A 23,206-nucleotide genomic window follows, 5' to 3' on the forward strand; every position below is an offset into this window, starting at 1 on the left:
CAGAGAGGTAAGGGGGCCCAGCTTGCAAGCCTTCAATCCCTAGGATAACAGGAGTTTGGAACATACGAGAGAGTATCATAACGTTTTCATTATCACCATGAAGTTATTGAGGTATCCAGATGTAATTTGATCAACACAATCATTGATCCTTATGTGCATGATGTTGTAAATTACAGCTACTTATGTCACCTTGTTTGGTTTCTGGAGTTAGTAGATGTCAGTAACCTGCATGATGGACAAAATTGAAGCCCGCGGTGTGATTAAATTCCATTTGAAGGGTAATAGCGCCCGCCAAATCCATGATGAAATGATGGCTGTTTATGGTGATGAAAGTCCATCATATGACACTGTTGTGAGATGGAAAAGGAACTTTCAAACTGTACACATGTCCCTCTCAGACGAGCCTCGGTCCGGAAGACCCTCAATCACAGATGATCTTGACACGGTGAAGAAAGTACAAGTTCTTGTCCTCGAAGACCGGTGACTAACCATTGAAGTTATCATGAAAGAAGTTGGTCTTAGTTATGGAAGTGTGTTGAAGATTATTATTCATGAGCAACTGTACATGTCTAAAGTGTCATCACGATGGGTTCCCCACTTGCCGAACCCAATTCACAAGGAAAAATGATGTGAACTTTCACAGCAGATGTTGTCTTTGTTGGAGCAGGATGAAGAGAATTTCTTTGCATGTCTCATGAATATGGATGAATGCTGGGTCTACCTGTATGATCCGAAGACCAAAGAAATGAGCAAGGAGTGGAAACATACCCCCTCCATAAAAAGCTACAGTGCAGAAAGCTGCAGGGAAGGTCATGTTGTCAATTTTTTGAGACTGTCATGGCGTGGAAGTGGAACCATGGTTCTCAAGGCAATCGCAGGACTTCTGTAATGATGGGTTACGGAAGGTCAAGAAATGCTGACAGAAATGGCCTTACCATGGTGACTACATGGAGAAGACTTGAGTCCAACATACCACGTTTAACTTTCTCATTCTGTTCATGGTGATATTTGAAATTATATGATACCACCTTGTAAGTGCTATATACTGAATACTGGTCCAGCCAGATTGCAAGGGGCTATATGGATCAGCCACACAGCAATAGTTGGGATGTAGGTTCAAGAGCTGAGAGCATATAGAGAGCACATGTAATTTTGTGTGGACAGTGTATAATGATAGTTATCTGGTAGAACAGACATGGGAGGTCAAGTGGGTGTTTCAAGAGTTGGACTAGTTGCCCAACATGGAATCCAGTCTATAGGTTGACAATAAAAAGGTTGACAGTCAATAGGTCGACTACTAATGGTCGACCTGCATTAGGCCGACGTGGTCATAAGGTCGACATGATCATTAGGTCAACATGTAAACGGTCTACAGTGCTTATGGTCAATAGGTACAAAAAGTCAGCAGGTTCAAATGGTCAACATGACAATGGTCAACACACATATGGTCAACTTTTTTAGGGCTTTTTGCTTTTTAAAAACTTTTTCATACCATCCATGTGTAATACGATTGGGAATAGTGACTTGTGCCGAGCGCAGTGAGCCATGCAAGGGGACACGGTACACTAATTGGGGTTCCCTGTGCTTTGACGGTGAAAACTACAAAACTTAATAAAAAATGTAGACCTTTTTTTGTGACGACCATTTTCCATGTTGACCTTGTCATGTGTTGACCTTTTGTACCTGTCGACCTTTATTGTCTATCTTTTACTGTTGACCCAATGACCATGTTGACCTTTTGACCCTGTTGACCGTTTCCATGTCGACCATATGGGGTTGACCTATAGACTGTCAACCTAATTAGGTTTGACCTAATGATCCATACCCATCTGACAGTAGGTAAGTTGGTTTGGAGGCCGATGCTAAGTCTTGTTTTTGAGGGATGGAATGACCACAGAATGGGGATAGCTCAAAAAAGTCCTGTACCCACCACTGTCAGTAGAACAGGTACGGCTGGTGTTTACCATTTACAGATTGAGAAATAAAAATAATTTGCTAGACTCCATACGCAAATGGTGGAACATGGAAGAACCAGAGATAGAGCCAAGAGGAAGAGTTGGAAGAGCTACTCAGCATGTCATTAAGAATTAGCAGGTCCTATGGTTTTATCAGCATATGTTCTTCACTATAAATCCCAAATACTGTATATAGACAGTTGTATCCAGACTGTCTCAGCTGTATTACAGTATAAATTATATAATAATATCATTAATAATGATAGATGGATTGATAGATATGAGATAAATAGAGATAGATAGACAATGATCTCCTCCTCTTAGTAGATAGGCCTTAATGGGCACCGTCCTCCTGTCTCATGTTCTTTTCTGGTGCTATTATCCTTGCTTCCAGTGTTTCTTGTCTCTTGTATCTTAGTGGCCTATTCATTATTCCTTAATTTCTCTAAAAGGAGGCTAAAATTAACATTTTCATTTACTTTTGAGGAAATTAAGCATCAGTACCATCCATTACAGAGTTAATGAAGGAGATTTGATGGCTATCTCCTGCTTACAATTGTGGCCCGTCTTCCCCATACAATAGTATGGGCACCTAAGTTCACATTCACATTAGATGGTGGGAATGGATGGTGTACATCGGTGTCCTCCCACCAATGGTAAAACTAGTTACTTACTATTGCCATCAAACCTTCGATGGTTGCTAATCACCAATGTTCGATGACCAACCGTAATCTGTAAGACTGCTTGTGTCTACTATCAGCGGTGAGGAAATATTAAATGATATGAAATGATCTGTGGATGGGTCAGGAATTCTAAGGAGCGTGTTACCCAAGGAGGGGACGGTAGCGGCCTGCTGATCTATCCTGCTTAGCGTGGCTGGTGGAAGGGAGGGCTTAGATCACCAAACGTGGCGTGCCTACCATCTCAGGAGGAAAATTCCACTCTGATTGTCATATATGATACAAATAATACTCAGTACGAGAGAACAAACATGTGCCACATTGTCCAAATAGCATCTGCAATGGTTGAACTTGTTATTAGAGATGAGCGGGTTCGGTTCCTCTGAATCCGAACCCGCCCGAACTTCATGTTTTTTTACACGGGTCCGAGCGACTCGGATCTTCCCGCCTTGCTCGGTTAACCCGAGCGCGCCCGAACGTCATCATCACGCTGTCGGATTCTCGCGAGGCTCGGATTCTATCGCGAGACTCGGATTCTATATAAGGAGCCGCGCGTCGCCGCCATTTTCACACGTGCATTGAGATTGATAGGGAGAGGACATGGCTGGCGTCCTCTCCGTTTAGAAAATAGATAGGAGAGTGAGAGTGAGACACTTCATTTACTTACTGGAGCTTAGGAGGAGTTATACTAGTGACTGATGACCAGTGACCTGACCACCAGTGCAGTTTTATAATTTATTATTATTTAATAATCCGTTCTGTTCTTGTTCTCTGCCTGAAAAAAACGATACACAGTGACTCAGTCACATACCATATCTGTGCTCAGCCCAGTGTGCTGCATCATCTATGTATAATATCTGACTGTGCTCACACAGCTTAATTGTGGGGGAGACTGGGGAGCAGTTATAGGTTATAGCAGGAGCCAGGAGTACATATTAAACAGTGCACACTTTTGCTGCCAGAGTGCCACTGCCAGTGTGACTGACCACTGACCAGTGACCTGACCACACTGACCACCAGTATAGTATATTGTGATTGTCTGCCTGAAAAAGTTAAACACTCGTCGTGTGACTTGTGTGGTGTTTTTTTATTCTATAAAAAACTCATTCTGCTGACAGACAGTGTCCAGCAGGTCCGTCATTATATAATATATACCTGTCCGGCTGCAGTAGTGATATATATATATTTTTATATCATTATTTATCATCCAGTCTATACTAGCAGCAGACACAGTACGGTAGTTCACGGCTGTAGCTACCTCTGTGTCGGCACTCGGCAGTCCATCCATAATTGTATACCACCTACCCGTGGTTTTTTTTTTCTTTCTTCTTTATACATACATACTACATCTCATTATCATCCAGTCTATATTAGCAGCAGACACAGTACAGTACGGTAGTCCACGGCTGTAGCTACCTCTGTGTCGGCACTCGGCAGTCCATCCATAATTGTATACCACCTACCCGTGGTTTTTTTTTTCTTTCTTCTTTATACGTACATACTACATCTCATTATCATCCAGTCTATATTAGCAGCAGACACAGTACAGTACGGTAGTCCACGGCTGTAGCTACCTTTGTGTCGGCACTCGGCAGTCCATCCATAATTGTATACCACCTACCCGTGGTTTTTTTTTTTCTTTCTTCTTTATACATACATACTACATCTCATTATCATCCAGTCTATATTAGCAGCAGACACAGTACAGTACGGTAGTCCACGGCTGTAGCTACCTCTGTGTCGGCACTCGGCAGTCCATCCATAATTGTATACCACCTACCCGTGGTTTTTTTTTCTTTCTTCTTTATACATACATACTACATCTCATTATCATCCAGTCTATATTAGCAGCAGACACAGTACAGTACGGTAGTCCACGGCTGTAGCTACCTCTGTGTCGGCACTCGGCAGTCCATCCATAATTGTATACCACCTACCCGTGGTTTTTTCTTTCTTTCTTCTTTATACATACATACTACATCTCATTATCATCCAGTCTATATTAGCAGCAGACACAGTACAGTACGGTAGTCCACGGCTGTAGCTACCTCTGTGTCGGCACTCGGCAGTCCATCCATAATTGTATACCACCTACCCGTGTTTTTTTTTTTCTTTCTTCTTTATACATACATACTACATCTCATTATCATCCAGTCTATATTAGCAGCAGACACAGTACAGTACGGTAGTCCACGGCTGTAGCTACCTCTGTGTCGGCACTCGGCAGTCCATCCATAATTGTATACCACCTACCCGTGGTTTTTTTTTTCTTTCTTCTTTATACATACTACATCTCATTATCAACCAGTCTATATTAGCAGCAGACACAGTACGGTAGTCCACGGCTGTAGCTACCTCTGTGTCGGCACTCGGCAGTCCATCCATAATTGTATACCACCTACCCGTGTTTTTTTTTTTTCTTTCTTCTTTATACATACTACATCTCATTATCATCCAGTCTATATTAGCAGCAGACACAGTACGGTAGTCCACGGCTGTAGCTACCTCTGTGTCGGCACTCGGCAGTCCATCCATAATTGTATACCACCACCTACCCATGGTTTTTTTTTTCTTTCTTCTTTATACATACTACATCTCATTATCAACCAGTCTATATTAGCAGCAGACACAGTACGGTAGTCCACGGCTGTAGCTACCTCTGTGTCGGCACTCGGCAGTCCATCCATAATTGTATACCACCTACCCGTGGTTTTTTTTTTCTTTCTTCTTTATACATACTACATCTCATTATCATCCAGTCTATATTAGCAGCAGACACAGTACGGTAGTCCACGGCTGTAGCTACCTCTGTGTCGGCACTCGGCAGTCCATCCATAATTGTATACCACCACCTACCCGTGTTTTTTTTTTCTTTCTTCTTTATACATACTACATCTCATTATCAACCAGTCTATATTAGCAGCAGACACAGTACGGTAGTCCACGGCTGTAGCTACCTCTGTGTCGGCACTCGGCAGTCCATCCATAATTGTATACCACCTACCCGTGGTTTTTTTTTCTTTCTTCTTTATACATACTACATCTCATTATCATCCAGTCTATATTAGCAGCAGACACAGTACGGTAGTCCACGGCTGTAGCTACCTCTGTGTCGGCACTCGGCAGTCCATCCATAATTGTATACTAGTATCCATCCATCTCCATTGTTTACCTGAGGTGCCTTTTAGTTGTGCCTATTAAAATATGGAGAACAAAAATGTTGAGGTTCCAAAATTAGGGAAAGATCAAGATCCACTTCCACCTCGTGCTGAAGCTGCTGCCACTAGTCATGGCCGAGACGATGAAATGCCAGCAACGTTGTCTGCCAAGGCCGATGCCCAATGGCATAGTACAGAGCATGTCAAATCCAAAACACCAAATATCAGTAAAAAAAGGACTCCAAAACCTAAAATAAAATTGTCGGAGGAGAAGCGTAAACTTGCCAACATGCCATTTACCACACGGAGTGGCAAGGAACGGCTGAGGCCCTGGCCTATGTTCATGGCTAGTGGTTCAGCTTCACATGAGGATGGAAGCACTCAGCCTCTCGCTAGAAAAATAAAAAGACTCAAGCTGGCAAAAGCAGTAGCACCGCAAAGAACTGTGCGTTCTTCGAAATCCCAAATCCACAAGGAGAGTCCAATTGTGTCGGTTGCGATGCCTGACCTTCCCAAAACTGGACGTGAAGAGCATGCGCCTTCCACCATTTGCACGCCCCCTGCAAGTGCTGGAAGGAGCACCCGCAGTCCAGTTCCTGATAGTCAGATTGAAGATGTCAGTGTTGAAGTACACCAGGATGAGGAGGATATGGGTGTTGCTGGCGCTGGGGAGGAAATTGACCAGGAGGATTCTGATGGTGAGGTGGTTTGTTTAAGTCAGGCACCCGGGGAGACACCTGTTGTCCGTGGGAGGAATATGGCCACTGACATGCCTGGTGAAAATACCAAAAAAATCAGCTCTTCGGTGTGGAAGTATTTCAACAGAAATGCGGACAACAGGTGTCAAGCCGTGTGTTGCCTTTGTCAAGCTGTAATAAGTAGGGGTAAGGACGTTAACCACCTCGGAACATCCTCCCTTATACGTCACCTGCAGCGCATTCATAATAAGTCAGTGACAAGTTCAAAAACTTTGGGTGACAGCGGAAGCAGTCCACTGACCAGTAAATCCCTTCCTCTTGTAACCAAGCTCACGCAAACCACCCCACCAACTCCCTCAGTGTCAATTTACTCCTTCCCCAGGAATGCCAATAGTCCTGCAGGCCATGTCACTGGCAATTCTGACGAGTCCTCTCCTGCCTGGGATTCCTCCGATGCATCCTTGCGTGTAACGCCTACTGCTGCTGGCGCTGCTGTTGTTGCTGCTGGGAGTCGATGGTCATCCCAGAGGGGTAGTCGTAAGCCCACTTGTACTACTTCCAGTAAGCAATTGACTGTTCAACAGTCCTTTGCGAGGAAGATGAAATATCACAGCAGTCATCCTGCTGCAAAGCGGATAACTGAGGCCTTGACAACTATGTTGGTGTTAGACGTGCGTCCGGTATCCGCCGTTAGTTCACAGGGAACTAGACAATTTATTGAGGCAGTGTGCCCCCGTTACCAAATACCATCTAGGTTCCACTTCTCTAGGCAGGCGATACCGAGAATGTACACGGACGTCAGAAAAAGACTCACCAGTGTCCTAAAAAATGCAGTTGTACCCAATGTCCACTTAACCACGGACATGTGGACAAGTGGAGCAGGGCAGGGTCAGGACTATATGACTGTGACAGCCCACTGGGTAGATGTATGGACTCCCGCCGCAAGAACAGCAGCGGCGGCACCAGTAGCAGCATCTCGCAAACGCCAACTCTTTCCTAGGCAGGCTACGCTTTGTATCACCGGTTTCCAGAATACGCACACAGCTGAAAACCTCTTACGGCAACTGAGGAAGATCATCGCGGAATGGCTTACCCCAATTGGACTCTCCTGTGGATTTGTGGCATCGGACAACGCCAGCAATATTGTGTGTGCATTAAATATGGGCAAATTCCAGCACGTCCCATGTTTTGCACATACCTTGAATTTGGTGGTGCAGAATTTTTTAAAAAACGACAGGGGCGTGCAAGAGATGCTGTCGGTGGCCAGAAGAATTGCGGGACACTTTCGGCGTACAGGCACCACGTACAGAAGACTGGAGCACCACCAAAAACGCCTGAACCTGCCCTGCCATCATCTGAAGCAAGAAGTGGTAACGAGGTGGAATTCAACCCTCTATATGCTTCAGAGGTTGGAGGAGCAGCAAAAGGCCATTCAAGCCTATACAATTGAGCACGATATAGGAGGTGGAATGCACCTGTCTCAAGCGCAGTGGAGAATGATTTCAACGTTGTGCAAGGTTCTGATGCCCTTTGAACTTGCCACACGTGAAGTCAGTTCAGACACTGCCAGCCTGAGTCAGGTCATTCCCCTCATCAGGCTTTTGCAGAAGAAGCTGGAGACATTGAAGGAGGAGCTAACACGGAGCGATTCCGCTAGGCATGTGGGACTTAACAAGGATTCACGGGTGGTCAATCTGTTGAAATCAGAGCACTACATTTTGGCCACCGTGCTCGATCCTAGATTTAAAGCCTACCTTGGATCTCTCTTTCCGGCAGACACAAGTCTGCTGGGGTTGAAAGACCTGCTGGTGAGAAAATTGTCAAGTCAAGCGGAACGCGACCTGTCAACATCTCCTCCTTCACATTCTCCCGCAACTGGGGGTGCGAGGAAAAGGCTCAGAATTCCGAGCCCACCTGCTGGCGGTGATGCAGGGCAGTCTGGAGCGACTGCTGATGCTGACATCTGGTCCGGACTGAAGGACCTGACAACGATTACGGACATGTCGTCTACTGTCACTGCATATGATTCTCTCAACATTGAAAGAATGGTGGAGGATTATATGAGTGACCGCATCCAAGTAGGCACGTCACACAGTCCGTACTTATACTGGCAGGAAAAAGAGGCAATTTGGAGGCCCTTGCACAAACAGGCTTTATTCTACCTAAGCTGCCCTCCCACAAGTGTGTACTCCGAAAGAGTGTTTAGTGCCGCCGCTCACCTTGTCAGCAATCGGCGTACGAGGTTACATCCAGAAAATGTGGAGAAGATGATGTTCATTAAAATGAATTATAATCAATTCCTCCGCGGAGACATTGACCAGCAGCAATTGCCTCCACAAAGTACACAGGGAGCTGAGATGGTGGATTCCAGTGGGGACGAATTGATAATCTGTGAGGAGGGGGATGTACACGGTGATATATCGGAGGATGATGATGAGGTGGACATCTTGCCTCTGTAGAGCCAGTTTGTGCAAGGAGAGATTAATTGCTTCTTTTTTGGTGGGGGTCCAAACCAACCCGTCATATCAGTCACAGTCGTGTGGCAGACCCTGTCACTGAAATGATGGGTTGGTTAAAGTGTGCATGTCCTGTTTATACAACATAAGGGTGGGTGGGAGGGCCCAAGGACAATTCCATCTTGCACCTCTTTTTTCTTTAATTTTTCTTTGCGTCATGTGCTGTTTGGGGAGGGTTTTTTGGAAGGGCCATCCTGCGTGACACTGCAGTGCCACTCCTAGATGGGCCAGGTGTTTGTGTCGGCCACTAGGGTCGCTTATCTTACTCACACAGCTACCTCATTGCGCCTCTTTTTTCTTTGCGTCATGTGCTGTTTGGGGAGGTTTTTTTGGAAGGGACATCCTGCGTGACACTGCAGTGCCACTCCTAGATGGGCCCGGTGTTTGTGTCGGCCACTAGGGTCGCTTATCTTACTCACACAGCTACCTCATTGCGCCTCTTTTTTTCTTTGCGTCATGTGCTGTTTGGGGAGGGTTTTTTGGAAGGGACATCCTGCGTGACACTGCAGTGCCACTCCTAGATGGGCCCGGTGTTTGTGTCGGCCACTAGGGTCGCTTATCTTACTCACACAGCTACCTCATTGCGCCTCTTTTTTTCTTTGCGTCATGTGCTGTTTGGGGAGGTTTTTTTGGAAGGGACATCCTGCGTGACACTGCAGTGCCACTCCTAGATGGGCCCGGTGTTTGTGTCGGCCACTAGGGTCGCTTATCTTACTCACACAGCTACCTCATTGCGCCTCTTTTTTTCTTTGCGTCATGTGCTGTTTGGGGAGGGTTTTTTGGAAGGGACATCCTGCGTGACACTGCAGTGCCACTCCTAGATGGGCCCGGTGTTTGTGTCGGCCACTAGGGTCGCTTATCTTACTCACACAGCTACCTCATTGCGCCTCTTTTTTTCTTTGCGTCATGTGCTGTTTGGGGAGGGTTTTTTGGAAGGGCCATCCTGCGTGACACTGCAGTGACACTCCTAGATGGGCCCGGTGTTTGTGTCGGCCACTAGGGTCGCTTATCTTACTCACACAGCTACCTCATTGCGCCTCTTTTTTTCTTTGCGTCATGTGCTGTTTGGGGAGGGTTTTTTGGAAGGGACATCCTGCGTGACACTGCAGTGCCACTCCTAGATGGGCCCGGTGTTTGTGTCGGCCACTAGGGTCGCTTATCTTACTCACACAGCTACCTCATTGCGCCTCTTTTTTTCTTTGCGTCATGTGCTGTTTGGGGAGGGTTTTTTGGAAGGGACATCCTGCGTGACACTGCAGTGCCACTCCTAGATGGGCCCGGTGTTTGTGTCGGCCACTAGGGTCGCTTATCTTACTCACACAGCTACCTCATTGCGCCTCTTTTTTTCTTTGCGTCATGTGCTGTTTGGGGAGGGTTTTTTGGAAGGGACATCCTGCGTGACACTGCAGTGCCACTCCTAGATGGGCCCGGTGTTTGTGTCGGCCACTAGGGTCGCTTATCTTACTCACACAGCTACCTCATTGCGCCTCTTTTTTCTTTGCGTCATGTGCTGTTAGGGGAGGGTTTTTTGGAAGGGACATCCTGCGTGACACTGCAGTGACACTCCTAGATGGGCCAGGTGTTTGTGTCGGCCACTAGGGTCGCTTAGCTTAGTCATCCAGCGACCTCGGTGCAAATTTTAGGACTAAAAATAATATTGTGAGGTGTGAGGTATTCAGAATAGACTGAAAATGAGTGGAAATTATGGTTTTTGAGGTTAATAATACTTTGGGATCAAAATGACCCCCAAATTCTATGATTTAAGCTGTTTTTTAGGTTTTTTGGAAAAAAACACCCGAATCCAAAACACACCCGAATCCGACAAAAAAAATTCGGTTAGGTTTTGCCAAAACGCGGTCGAACCCAAAACACGGCCGCGGAACCGAACCCAAAACCAAAACACAAAACCCGAAAAATTTCCGGCGCTCATCTCTACTTGTTATATGTACATATTGGGAGTATATATTGTGTGTATACATAGTTGATAGAAACTAGCCTCTGATGGGATGTTTGTGGCAATTGCTGTTTGCTGAATTACTATGTAGCTGTGAGGGGAGCAGACTGCGCGGTTCTTCCAGTAACGGAGGTTATGAGCCCTTCAGCGGCCGAGCCCATTGCTATACGTTGTCCTAACATACAATGACAGCCGCTCCTGGGGGACTCATTGTGTCAGATGACATTTTACAAATGTGACATTGAGATGTTTGTGCTGCTTATTACTTTTATTGTGCACTAGGCCGGGCTTCAGCACTCAAAGGTGAAGATGATAACACAATTTATGGCTGCTGGGTTATCAGTCGCACGCTGGGAGTATAAAAGCAGCCAGGGGTATACAGCTGCGCTTCTCCATCATAGCAACGTACAGAGCCGGTGACATCGGACATAGCGACGCAGAGAAGCCTCACATGGGATCGATGGGGGTCCGGATTGGAGCAGTGTCCTGCCTCCTGCTCACACTATCATTGGTGCTGGTGGAGGGTGAGTAACAGGAGATCGGGGCCATGACTTGTGGGTCCATTGTAAGGAGGTTTTAACTTCCAAGTCATACATGCTAGAGCTCGGTGACCGATATAAGATCCATGGTAGCAATATATTGTCGTTGCTGAGTGCAGGTGCTTACAGTTATATGTCACAGTGCATGGTATAACTTTAAGTTACACTTTGCTTTATGGAGTTGGATGGAGCTGTAACGCACAGGGCTGCTTTGTATGATGTACAGCTGTGGGGACTATTACTGTAGGTGATCATCTTCAGACCTATAGTGTGATGTACAGTATAACTGTGCGGATTATGTGATTTCTAAAACGACATAAAACAGGTGCAATTTTCTAGCACAAACTGATGTATTTATTTATCTGCATCCAAAGAGAGACAGCGTTATAAGACTGGGTGACAAAAAATGTTGAGCCTGATATATGTCTCACTTAAATGTATCTTTAGCATACTCACGTTAGAGGCGCGTATTTATTACGCGTCCCATAGGTTTGGGGAAGTTTATTTCCTGTGGATGCTGATGACAACATCTGTGCTCCGGGACACTTGGCCGTATGTTTGTATAATTAATTCCTTTTTCAGAAGAGTAGACATCTGGGTAATTTCATGTTTGGGGTATATTTACTAAAGTGCGGGTTTATAGAAGTGAAGATGTTGCCTATAGCAACCAATCATATTCTAGCTATTATCTTCTAGAAAGTGCTAGATAAATGATAGGTAGAACCTGATTGGTAGCTTTAGGCAACAACTCCACTTCTAAACCCGCATGTTAGTAAATATGCCCCTTTGTGTCAGTCCTTTACCCAAAGGTTTTAGATCATGACACAGGCTTATGCTGACACTTAGGATGGAGATGTATCCAACCTTGGAGCGAGATAAAGTACCAGCCGCTCATCTTCTGTCAGTTTACAGGCTGTGGGGCAGATGTATTAACCTGGAGAAGGCATAAGGAAGTGGTAAACCAGTGATATGTGCAAGGTGATACACGCACCAACCAATCAGCTCCAATATGTAAATTAACAGTTAGGAGCTGATTGGCTGGTACGTTTATCACCTTGCACTTATCACTGGTTTATCACTTCCTTATGCCATCTCCAGGTTAATACATCTGCCCCTGTGTTTGAAAAACGGCAGATGATTGGTTGGCTGTTACTTTACCACTCTCCACTTTTTCTCTCTCCTAGCTTTGATAAATTTCCTCCATAATATCCGCCTGCAGACAGACTGTTTCATCCTTGCTGGGACTCCTTAATGCAAGATAAGATTTCCCAACTGAGAACTTAGAGGTGGGCGCAGGGGTGACTTGGGACGCAAGAGGCACTGTGCATGAGTCCCGATGGTCACTGCTCTGAGACGCAGATTGAAATTGCATTAAAGTTTGGTGGGCACTTCTGGGTGGTCACTGAGGAGGAGGGGGTGGCTAGCGAGACGTGGGAGTGTCACGGTCACCAACAGCGATTGAAGACACAGTTGTACTGACGCCTGTGGCCATGTTTAAATGGACATTCTGTGCCTCCATAGGGTCGCTGTTAAGACGCAGGCGCTACCGCAGCAGTGTCCATCTCTGAATGAAGCTTGGAATGTGTAAGATCTCTAAGCTCTAAGGCTAATATACTGAAGGTATATTCCCACCAAGGCCACATTTATGAAAGGACTTAGAGGCCCATTTATCATTAATCGCATATTCGATGCAATATGGGCCCTCATTCCGAGTTGTTCGCTCGCTAGCCGCTTTTCGCAGCAGTGCACATGCTAAGCCGCCGCCCTCTGGGAGTGAATCTTAGCTTAGCAGAATTGCGAACGAAGTATTCGCAATATTGCGAAAAGATTTTTCTTTGCAGTTTCTGAGCAGCTCCAGACTTACTCTTCCAGTGCGATCAGTTCAGTGCTTGTCGTTCCTGGTTTGACGTCACAAACACACCCAGCGTTCGCCCAGACACTCCCCCGTTTCTCCAGCCACTCCCGCGTTTTTCCCAGAAACGCAGGCGTTTTTTCACACACTCCCATAAAACGTCCAGTTTCCGCCCAGAAACACCCACTTCCTGTCAATCACACTACGATCACCAGAACGAAGAAAAAACCTCGTAATGCCGTGAGTAAAATACCAAACTTCTTAGCAAATTTACTTGGCGCAGCCGCAGTGCGAACATTGCGCATGCGCAGTTAACGGAAAATCGCACCGATGCGAAGGAAAAGAATGAGCGAACAACTCGGAATGAGGGCCATGGGCACAATATTAGCACCAAAGATCGCATGGCAATAAATGATTTTACTGGGCCAATGTATCATTGTGCACCCGCAGGGCCACGGGCTCCCAATGGAATCTGTCCCTGCAATGTGCTCCCCAGGGAAGTGTCCCGGGGGAACCCTCCGGACCTACATCCTCAATGTGCAGCCCATAGGCTACAATGGGTTACCGGGATTAATATCCTAAATGCATTAGCCTCAGTACATCTTTGCCAACCTTATACCGGTGCCTAAACTATATGCACATTATTTATTATTGTTATTCATATAGCGCAGACATATACCGCAGCGCTTTACAGAGAATAATTAGTCATTCACATCAGTCCCTGCCCGATGTTCATATTCACTCGTTATTTTAGTTATCTTTAGTCAGAGGCCAATTATAGCCTAACAGTATGTTTTTGGATTGTGGGAGAAATCCAGAGGGGTGTGGTTCATCAAATCGACAGTATCTAGGTCGACAATGTTTAGGTCGACCACTATAGGTCGACAGTCACTAGGTCGACATGGATGGAAGGTCGACAGGGTCTCTAGGTCGACATGTGCTAGGTCGACAGGTCTAAAGGTTGACATGAGGATTTTTTTTGTGTGTCGTTTTCTTCGTAGAGTGACCAGGATCCCAAATTAGTGCACCGCGTCCTCTCGCATGGCTCGCTTCGCTCGCCATGCTTCGGGCATGGTGCCTTCGCTCCGCTACCGCTTCGCTCGGCACAGATTACCATTCCAATCATAGTCCACGTGGATCGTTAAAAAAAAGAAAAAAACAGAAAAAAACTCATGTCGACCTTTAGACCTGTCGACCTTCCATCCATGTCGACCTAGTGACTGTCGACCTATAGTGGTCGACCTAGATACTGTCGATCTTCAGACCGGATCCCATCCAGAGTACCCGGGGGAAAACCACGCAAACATGGCTGGGGAGAATATACAAACTCCACACGGGACCATGGTGGGAATCGAACCCAAGACCTCAGGGCTGTGAGGCAACAATCCAATCATTGTGTCACTGCACTGGCCATATTTGTTATATACTATATATAGGGGTCTATGTACTAAGCCTGGGAGAGAGATAAAATGGACGGAGATAAAAGTACCAACCCACAGCTTCCTGACACTATTTCATACACAGTCTGTAACACGGTAGTTAGGAGCTGATTGGTTGGTACTTTAGGGTCTATTTACTAAGCCTTGGATGGAGATAAAGTCACTGGAGATACCAGCCAATCAGCTCCCAACTGTCATTTTTCAAACACAGCCTGTGACATGGCAGTTAGAAGGCGATTGGCTGGCACTTTATCTCCAGTGACTTTATGTCCATCCAAGGCTTAGTAAATAGACCCCTTTATCTCTGTCCACTTTATTTCTCTCCAGAGCTTAGTACATAGACAGCCTAAACCTATCCTCCTCAACCCCGCGGCTTACCTCTCCGTAGCCACGGCAAACCCTCATTCTGGATTCCGGCAGTTGGGGTCCGGGCGCTGGGATTGTGATCCACTTCGGGATGACCGCACTAGCAATTCAAGCAGTGTTGGGATTGGTTCAAAATGGAAAAACGTGGACCCCTGTGTTTTGGTTTTAATTCATCATCGTGTTTTGGTTTGGGCTCAGATTTTGGTTCAGTTTAACATCAATAAAAAATTTTATTAATCATTGATAAAAATGGATAAAAAAACAGCTAAAATCATATCAAGTATTTCAGTGAGCTATTTTCAGCATTTTGTAAATGACCATTTCCAACAGTGTGGGCAGTATCAGACTGGGGCATGATGGGACCACCGGGGGAATGCAGTGATAGGGGCCTATACTTAGGGGTGTGGCCATCCTTCAAAGGGGCTGTGGCCAGCCTCCACAGAGGCTTGAAATGCACAATAGTCTTGTGCAGTGTAATGCAACATATCTACCATGTATAATCCAAGTGCACAGTCTGGAACCTGATCCCTAGACGAAGGAGTGGGCCCTCAGGCAGTGGGGCCTAACTGTGGTTTCCCTGGTACCCCTGTGGGCCAGTCCGACCCTGAGTGTGGGAGATTAGTCCCAGAAGTCCCAGCTGATCCTGACATCATTGTGTAACTGTGCAATATACAGCGGCAAAGTTGTAATACAGTAAAATATTGTTTTGTACAAAACATCCTCAGATGCTGGTGAACGTCACAGTGTGTTAACGGTTTTCATTTGGAGCAAAGTAGATTTTAGAGACAGCTGTTCACATGGCTTTGTTGGAATATGATGTGTTTACCCCCTGGGTTATATTCTAATAAAAATGCTGTGATATGTACTAACTTATCATCTCCAAGCTCAGTGGTTGATTTGATGATTGGCGGTGACCATGGAGACTGCAACATCACATACAAAAGACATTTGATGAACAGGAATAGGCTGGGTACCAGAGAGGAATCTTCTGATCAACTCCCAGTGGGCTGGAGTACCTCCTGATCCACTTTGCAAATTTATAGTCTGCACATCTGCATGCCCGGGTCAGAAGAACCTGCCAGTATTATACTATAGTGCTTTCTGTTCGCCGGGACAGGATCCATCAACTGGATAAAGATAGTTCAAACTTCAGTTGGCCCGGCTGAACTATCTTGATAAACATACAGTATCTGGAGCGCCTCCTGTACATCTTAGCTGTAACTATGGGGGTGATTCCAAGTTGTTCGCTCGCTAGCTGCTTTTAGCAGCATTGCACACGCTAAGCCGCCGCCCTCTGGGAGTGTATCTTAGCATAGCAGTATTGCGAACGAAAGATTCGCTAATTTTCTCGTAACGATTACCACACAGTTTCTGAGTAGCTCCAGACTTACTCTGCCATTGCGACCAGCTCAGTCCTTTTCGTTCCTGGTTTGACGTCACAAACACACCCAGCGTTTGCCCAGCCACTCCCCCGTTTCTCCAGCCACTCCCATTTTTCCCTGAAACGCCTGTGTTTTTCCGCACACTGCCAGAAAACGGCCAGTTTCCGGCCAGAAACACCCACTTCCTGTCAATCACACTACGATCAGCAGAACGATGAAAAACTTTGTTACGCCGTGAGTAAAATACCAAACTTTTGTGCTAATTTACTTGGCGCAGGCTCGCTGCGTACATTGTGCATGCGCAGTTTGCAACTAAACGCTCCATAGCGAAAAAAAATAACGAGCGAACAACTCGGAATGATCCCCTATAATAACAATAAACGTTATTTCATAAGTTTCAAACAACTTACACCAGACTGGACACTTCCACATTTACATATAGGAGGTTTTATAGTATCAGGAGTGGGGACTTGGTTATAGACAGGACAAAGAGGTCTACCTACTAATCCTTGGAGAGAGATAAAGTGGAGAGAGGTAAAGGGATCTATGTACTAAGCCTTGGGGGGATATCCAATTTGCCCCGGTAATTTACTGGGGCTAATTGTCCTGCCGGGGTCTATCCTATAAACATCCTAGTGATATTTGGTGGACCCCCTTCTTTTAAAGTAAAGCATTCATTACCTTCAAAACCAGAAATAAAGACACGGAGACTTGAATTTTGGCAGAAAAATTGCTAGCTATTTATTTGTCCCTAACCAATAGCAAACCTGTAATAGAAAATTTTATTAAGATGCCGATCCAGCCGGCATATGGTGGCCGCAAAAAGAACGGCTCTATTAACCTAAATTAACCTTAAATTACTAAACATTCGAAACTATCCTAATTTTACTACAACTATCACAAACCGGTAATAGGTGACAACTCAACCCCCACAGTGACTACCCACTGCTCCTGGGTGCCCTGCCGCTGCCTTCCCGGACGGGTGGTCAAGCGGCCAATAAGTCGATGGAGGTGAGTGGACCTAAACCACACTAAACTGTAAAACACTACAGCTTACCATACAAATACAAACTGCCGTTATTTTCCGCCAATAAATAGCCAACGATAAAACCAGCCAACAACTTAACGCCAAGGCACCACGTGCCAGAATTTCTGACCACAAGGGCGGGAGGGTGGGAAGGCAAATCACCACAAGAGAGAGCTAAAATGGCCTCACCTTCCCTATATATATCAAACCCTCCCCTTCAAAAAAGGCTGTACTTTCCTCACAGCTAGGTCCACCCCTCACCAGATGTTTAACTCTTTCCTTTCCTATGCAGTCAATTCTCTCTCCTTACCCCCCCATAAGCCAGCACGAGCGGTGGCTTATCAGGAGATTACCTGGTGCTGCACCAGGTGGCGGCTGCTGACATGTGACCGCTGCCAGGGGCGGAGGAGGGGGGGGGGGATGCGGTCACGGCGCTGCCCTGGCTTCTCTGACGGGGGTCACCGCGCTGAGGGAAGCTTCCGGGCCGCGGCGCCATGCCTGCAGTCCCAGCCTGCTTCAGCGGGCATGGGACACTGCAGGTTGTCCCAGTCATCTGGGATTTTGTTTCGGCTGCCTGAGAAACCAAATCCCCAGAAACAGCCCCGTTTCCGTGCAAAAACGGGGCTGTTTCTACCGAAAACACACAGGTTTCACTGATCCTGTGTGTTTTTGGTGAGAAAGGGCATTTTTTTACAGGCAATCAAACTGTAAAAAAATAATAATTGATGAAACATCAGGAAAAATTGTTTTTCGCACCCGATGTTTTACCGGGCCTAATAGGATATCCCCCTTGAAGAGAAATAAAGTGGAGAGAGATAAAGTACCAGCCAATCAGCTCCTAACTGTCATTTTTCAAACATAGCCTGTAACATGGCAGTTCAGAGCTAATTGGTTGGTACTTTATCTCTCTCTCCGCTTTATTTCTCTACATCGCTTAGTAAATAGACCCCTAAGACATCCAATATACAGATCATGGCACCTGAGATTCAGGAGTCTCCCAAACTTTCCAGCAGGTCAGACAGCATGTGCCCTGATATAACAGCCCACCTGGTTGGACATTACTTGTGTGATATGCCAGTGGGGGGGGGGGGGGGGGGGGGGGGAACACATTTGGTGAAAAGATACTGCAACTCATGTTGTTGCAAGCTAGTATTATATAGAAAAGGAGACGGCAACCTGTGGCACTCCAGCTGCTGTTGAACTACACATCCCAGCTTGCCCTACCACAGTTTTGCTGTTAGGGCAAGCAGACATGTGTGGTTCTATGGCAGTTGGAGTGCCATAGGTTGCTTCCCCCTGGTATAGAGCTCTATAGCGTACTAGCTTGTGACACCTTGTCACCAGGGCCGGCGCTACCATTAGGCAGCTTTAGGCAGCTGCCTATGAGCGCCGGCCACTGGAGGGCGGCACACCCCTCCTGAATTAGTTTTACCTAAATCCGGGCAGGCAGCAGCATCATCCTCTCCCTCCCCCCCCCCCTCCCCCTGCAGTTGTAGGCACGGAGGTTCGATCGCTGCCCCCAGCCTTCCATGCTCCTTTAGCCGTCCGTCGCCATTTCCCACCAGCTGTTGGCCGCCCTCCTGCTGATGGCACCCTTGTAGTTACCTGACCCTGGCCGGCTCCACCTCCTGCCACTGCATGCTCAGTGTACAGAGAGTAGTGCTGCCATGATGGAACCGCACATATACAGTGGCTAAAGGTCAGAATGTGGGACCCCCTGGGCTATCCATTTCACTATCCATGTAGATGTAATGGGAATACCAGATTCTGAACTTGAGCATATACAGTATATTTATATATACAGTGCTCGGATGACCCCCGCTGCTGCCGCCATATCGTATTCTCGCTTCTGACCGCGGCGTTACTATTTTAAATCTGCCGTGGACCACTCATAATTGGCTGCCGGTCCGCGGCAGATTTGAAATAGTAGCGCCGTGGTCTTAGGAGCCGCTGTGCCGCCGACCACAGTAGGGCGAAGGGGTCACTAAAAGACCCCCTCTCGGGCGGGGACACATAGAAGGACCCACTCACTGCCATTCAGTGGCTGCCTGAGAGCAGAGACGGATGCGGAATAAGCAAGACATGGTAAGGCAGGGAACATTAGCGGGAGGAGCAGAGTGGAGACCGTGGACACGAGGAGGAGCTGCCCCCACAACCAGCCGCCCTGACTGAGAGAGGGGTACACGGTCCGGACAGCGAGGCCGGAAGAAGCGCCGCACCGCAGCTACCAGCGAGCACCATGGCGGTCAAGGAGGGAGGGTAAGTGTGGACTGTGAAGAAAGTTTCCGTCTCTTGTGCAGGAAACTCTAGAAGTTGAGACCACAGCCGCCCGGCCAGATAAGGAGGAGCGTCAGTGTGTGGCACCCTTGGTGCCCGTCTTCATCACCCAGCGTCCCGCAGAGTGGCAAAGGTTCCATGCATCTCACCCTGTGCTGTTCCCTCTTTTCCCCCTGTCTCTCTCTCTTTCTCCCCGGCTCTTCTCCTTGTCTTTGCGTCTCTCTCCCTGTGTCTCTTTCCCTGTCTCTCTGTCTCCCTCTCTGCGTCTCTTTCCCTCTCACTGTCTCCCCCTTTCCCTCGCTTCTCTCTCTCCCCATCTGTCTCTCCCTGTCTCTCTCTCGCATCTCTCTCCCTGTCTCTCTCCCTCCCCTCTCTCTCCCTGTCTCTCTTCCTTTCCCTGTCTGTGTCCCCATCTCTGTCTCCCTCTCCCTGTCTCTATTTTCCTTTCCCTGTCTATGTGTTCCTGTCTCTCTTCCTTTCCATCTCTCTCCCTCGCTTCTCTCTCTCCTCATCTGTCTCCCTCTTCCTGTCTCTCTCCCGCGTCTCTTTCCCCATCTCTTTCTCTCCCTGTCTCTCTTCCTTTCCCTGTCTGTGTCCCCATCTCTGTCTCCCTCTCCCTCTTTCACATCTCTCTTTCCCCCTCTCTTTCTCTCCGTCTCTCTCCCTTGTCTCTTTCTCCGTCTTTCTCCGTTTCCCTGTGTCCCTGTATCTCTCCCTGTCTCTGCATCTCTCTCCCTCTCCCTCGCTTCTCTCCCTTTCTCTCGCTGTCTCTCTCTCCTGTCTCTCTCACCACCTCCCTGTGTCCCTGTCTCCCTCTCCCTGTCTCTGCATCTATCTCTCTCTCTCTCCCCTCCCTCGCCCCTCTCTCCCCATCTCTGTCTCTCTCGTCTCCCTCATCTCTTTCTCCCTCGTCTCTCTTTCCCTTGTCCATCTCTCTCTTGTCTCCCTCTCTCCCTTGCCTTTCTCTCTCATCCCTCCCTCATCTCTCTCTCTCCCTCCCTCGCCTCTCTCTCTCTCCCTCCCTCGTCTCTCTCTCTCTCTCCCTCCCTCGTCTCTCTCTCTCTCTCCCTCGCCTCTCTCTCTCTCTCTCTCTCCCTCGTCTCTCTCTCCCTCGTCCATCTCTCTTGTCTCCTCTCTCTTGTCTCCCTCGTCTCTCTCCCTCCCTCATCTCTCTCCCTCGTCTCTCTCTCCCTTGTCTCTCTTCCCCTCTCCCTCATCTCTCTCTCTCTCTCCCTCGTCTCTCTTCCCCTCTCCCTGTCTCTCTCCCTGGGCCAGATGTACTAAGCTTGAAAAGTGATAAATATCACTGTGATAAAGCACCAGCCAATCGGCTCCTAACTGTCATTTTTCAAACACAGCCTGTGACATGGCAGCTAGGAGCCGATTGGCTGGTGCTTTATCACAGTGATATTTATCACTTTTCAGGCTTAGTACATCTCCCCCTGTCTCTGCGTCTCTCCCTCTCTCCCTCACTTCTCTCTCTCCTTATCTCTGTCTCTTTCTCTCCCTCGTCTCTTTCTCTTTCCCAGTCTCTCTCGCTCTCTCCCTCTCCCTGTCTTCCTGTCTCTGTGTCTCACACAGTAGGAAGGGGGACATAGCTCAGAAAAGGAGGAAGAGGGTGATATCACTCACACAGGGCAAGGAGTCAGTAAAATACAAATAATTTTTTGCAGGGGGGGGGCACAACATTTTTCTATTTCAATTGAGCTGAAGTTACGCCACTGCATACCCTGCTGCCATTCTCTCTACCTAGTCCCTACTGTATGCCCTTGCTATCCCACTCTCTGTCACTCTCCCTGTCTCTATGTCCCTGCTGTCACTTTCCATGTCCCTCTGTCACTCTCCCTGTCCCTATGTCCCTGCTGTCACTTTCCATGTCCCTCTGTCACTCTTCCTGTCTCTATGTCCCTGCTGTCACTTTACCTGTCGCTCTGTCACTCTCCCTGTCCCTGTGTCCCAGCTGTCACTCTCCCTGAATTTTGTCTCATTCCATGTGGCATAATGTTAATTTTGGCTCATTCATTTTGCTATAATGTGAATTTCGGCTCATTCTGTGTGCTATAATGTGAATATTGCCTCATTCAGTGTGCTATAATGTGAATTTTGGCTCATACCGTGTGCTATATTGTGAATTTCAACTCATTTTGTGTGCTATAATGTGAATATCGCCTCATTCATTGTGCTATAATGTGAATTTCGGCTCATACCGTGTGCTATATTGTGAATTTCAACTAATTTTGTGTGCTATAATGTCAATTTCGGCACATTCGGTGTGCTATAATGTGAATTTGGCTCATACCATGTGGTATAATGTGAATTTCGGCTCATACCGTGTGGTTTAATGTGAATTTTAGCTCATTCAGTGTGCTATAATGTGAATTTCATCTCATTCAGTGTGCTATAATGTGAATTTTGGCTCATTCTGTGTGCTATAATGTGAATTTCTGTTCATACCGTATGCTATAATGTGAATTTCGGCTCATACCGTGTGGTATAATGTGAATTTCGGCTCATACCATGTGCTATAATGTGAATTTTGGCTCATACTGTGTGGTATAATGTGAATTTCGGCTCATACTGTGTGCTATAATGTGAATTTCGGCTCATACTGTGTGGTATAATGTGAAAGGGGCACCAGTACAAGATAGTATAAGGGGTCCTGCTATTGTGGTGCATAATGTGTATAAGAGGTAAATGGTGTTGTAAACTACACTGAAGGACCCCCCCCCTTTTGAGTGACCACGCCCCCTTTCCTAGAAGTGCGCACATAATTGCAATCATCACTTTTCCATACCCCCACTTCAAAATTTCCACTTCGACCACTATATATATATATAGATAATGTCGATATTATCTTAAACCATAAAGCTATACCTTTAAACACACTTTTACCATGGAGCCGCTGCGGCCGCTATACTTAATATACACGCTACGCACTTTGTACGCTATTTGCGTACAGAGTCCCGTACGTTGTACGGACTTAGCGTACACATGCCGCGCTGGGGGTACAAAGTACGCACAGCGCGCACACACACTCTTGATAAACTTTAAACCTTATTAGTAATGCAATGCAGTGATGTTATACCTTAAACCTTACGCAGCGCTGACGGTATAAAGTACCCGCAGTGCGTACACACCTTATCAATACACTCTTAAACCTTATACAGTTAAATACACTTTAAACCTTAGCAGGGAAATGAGGACACAACACCGATTTGTAGTTAACCGCTGGGTTCTAACGCCACAGTGGATTATTTGAAAGGGGATAATAATACAAATTATACACTACAAGGCTAACAAGATAAATCTACAACAGAATAATGGCTACAGTCAATGTACATACGTGAGAATATTCGCTTGCGC

At 46.8% G+C, this 23,206-nt stretch overlaps 1 protein-coding gene across 1 annotated transcript in view; it reads left to right on the plus strand.

Annotated features, from left to right (window-relative positions):
* Positions 1-232: 232 nt before the first annotated feature.
* Positions 233-23,206, plus strand: part of LOC134911022 (phospholipase B1, membrane-associated-like) — a 249,524-nt gene continuing 226,550 nt past the window's right edge. The window contains exons 1-2 of the mRNA XM_063919415.1: positions 233-454; positions 668-809. Coding sequence (XP_063775485.1) covers positions 233-454; positions 668-809 — 364 coding nt within the window. The remainder of the gene's footprint in view (positions 455-667; positions 810-23,206) is intronic.

This window comes from Pseudophryne corroboree, chromosome 4, assembly GCF_028390025.1.
Source record: "Pseudophryne corroboree isolate aPseCor3 chromosome 4, aPseCor3.hap2, whole genome shotgun sequence".
Classification (NCBI taxonomy): Eukaryota; Metazoa; Chordata; class Amphibia; order Anura; family Myobatrachidae; genus Pseudophryne; species Pseudophryne corroboree.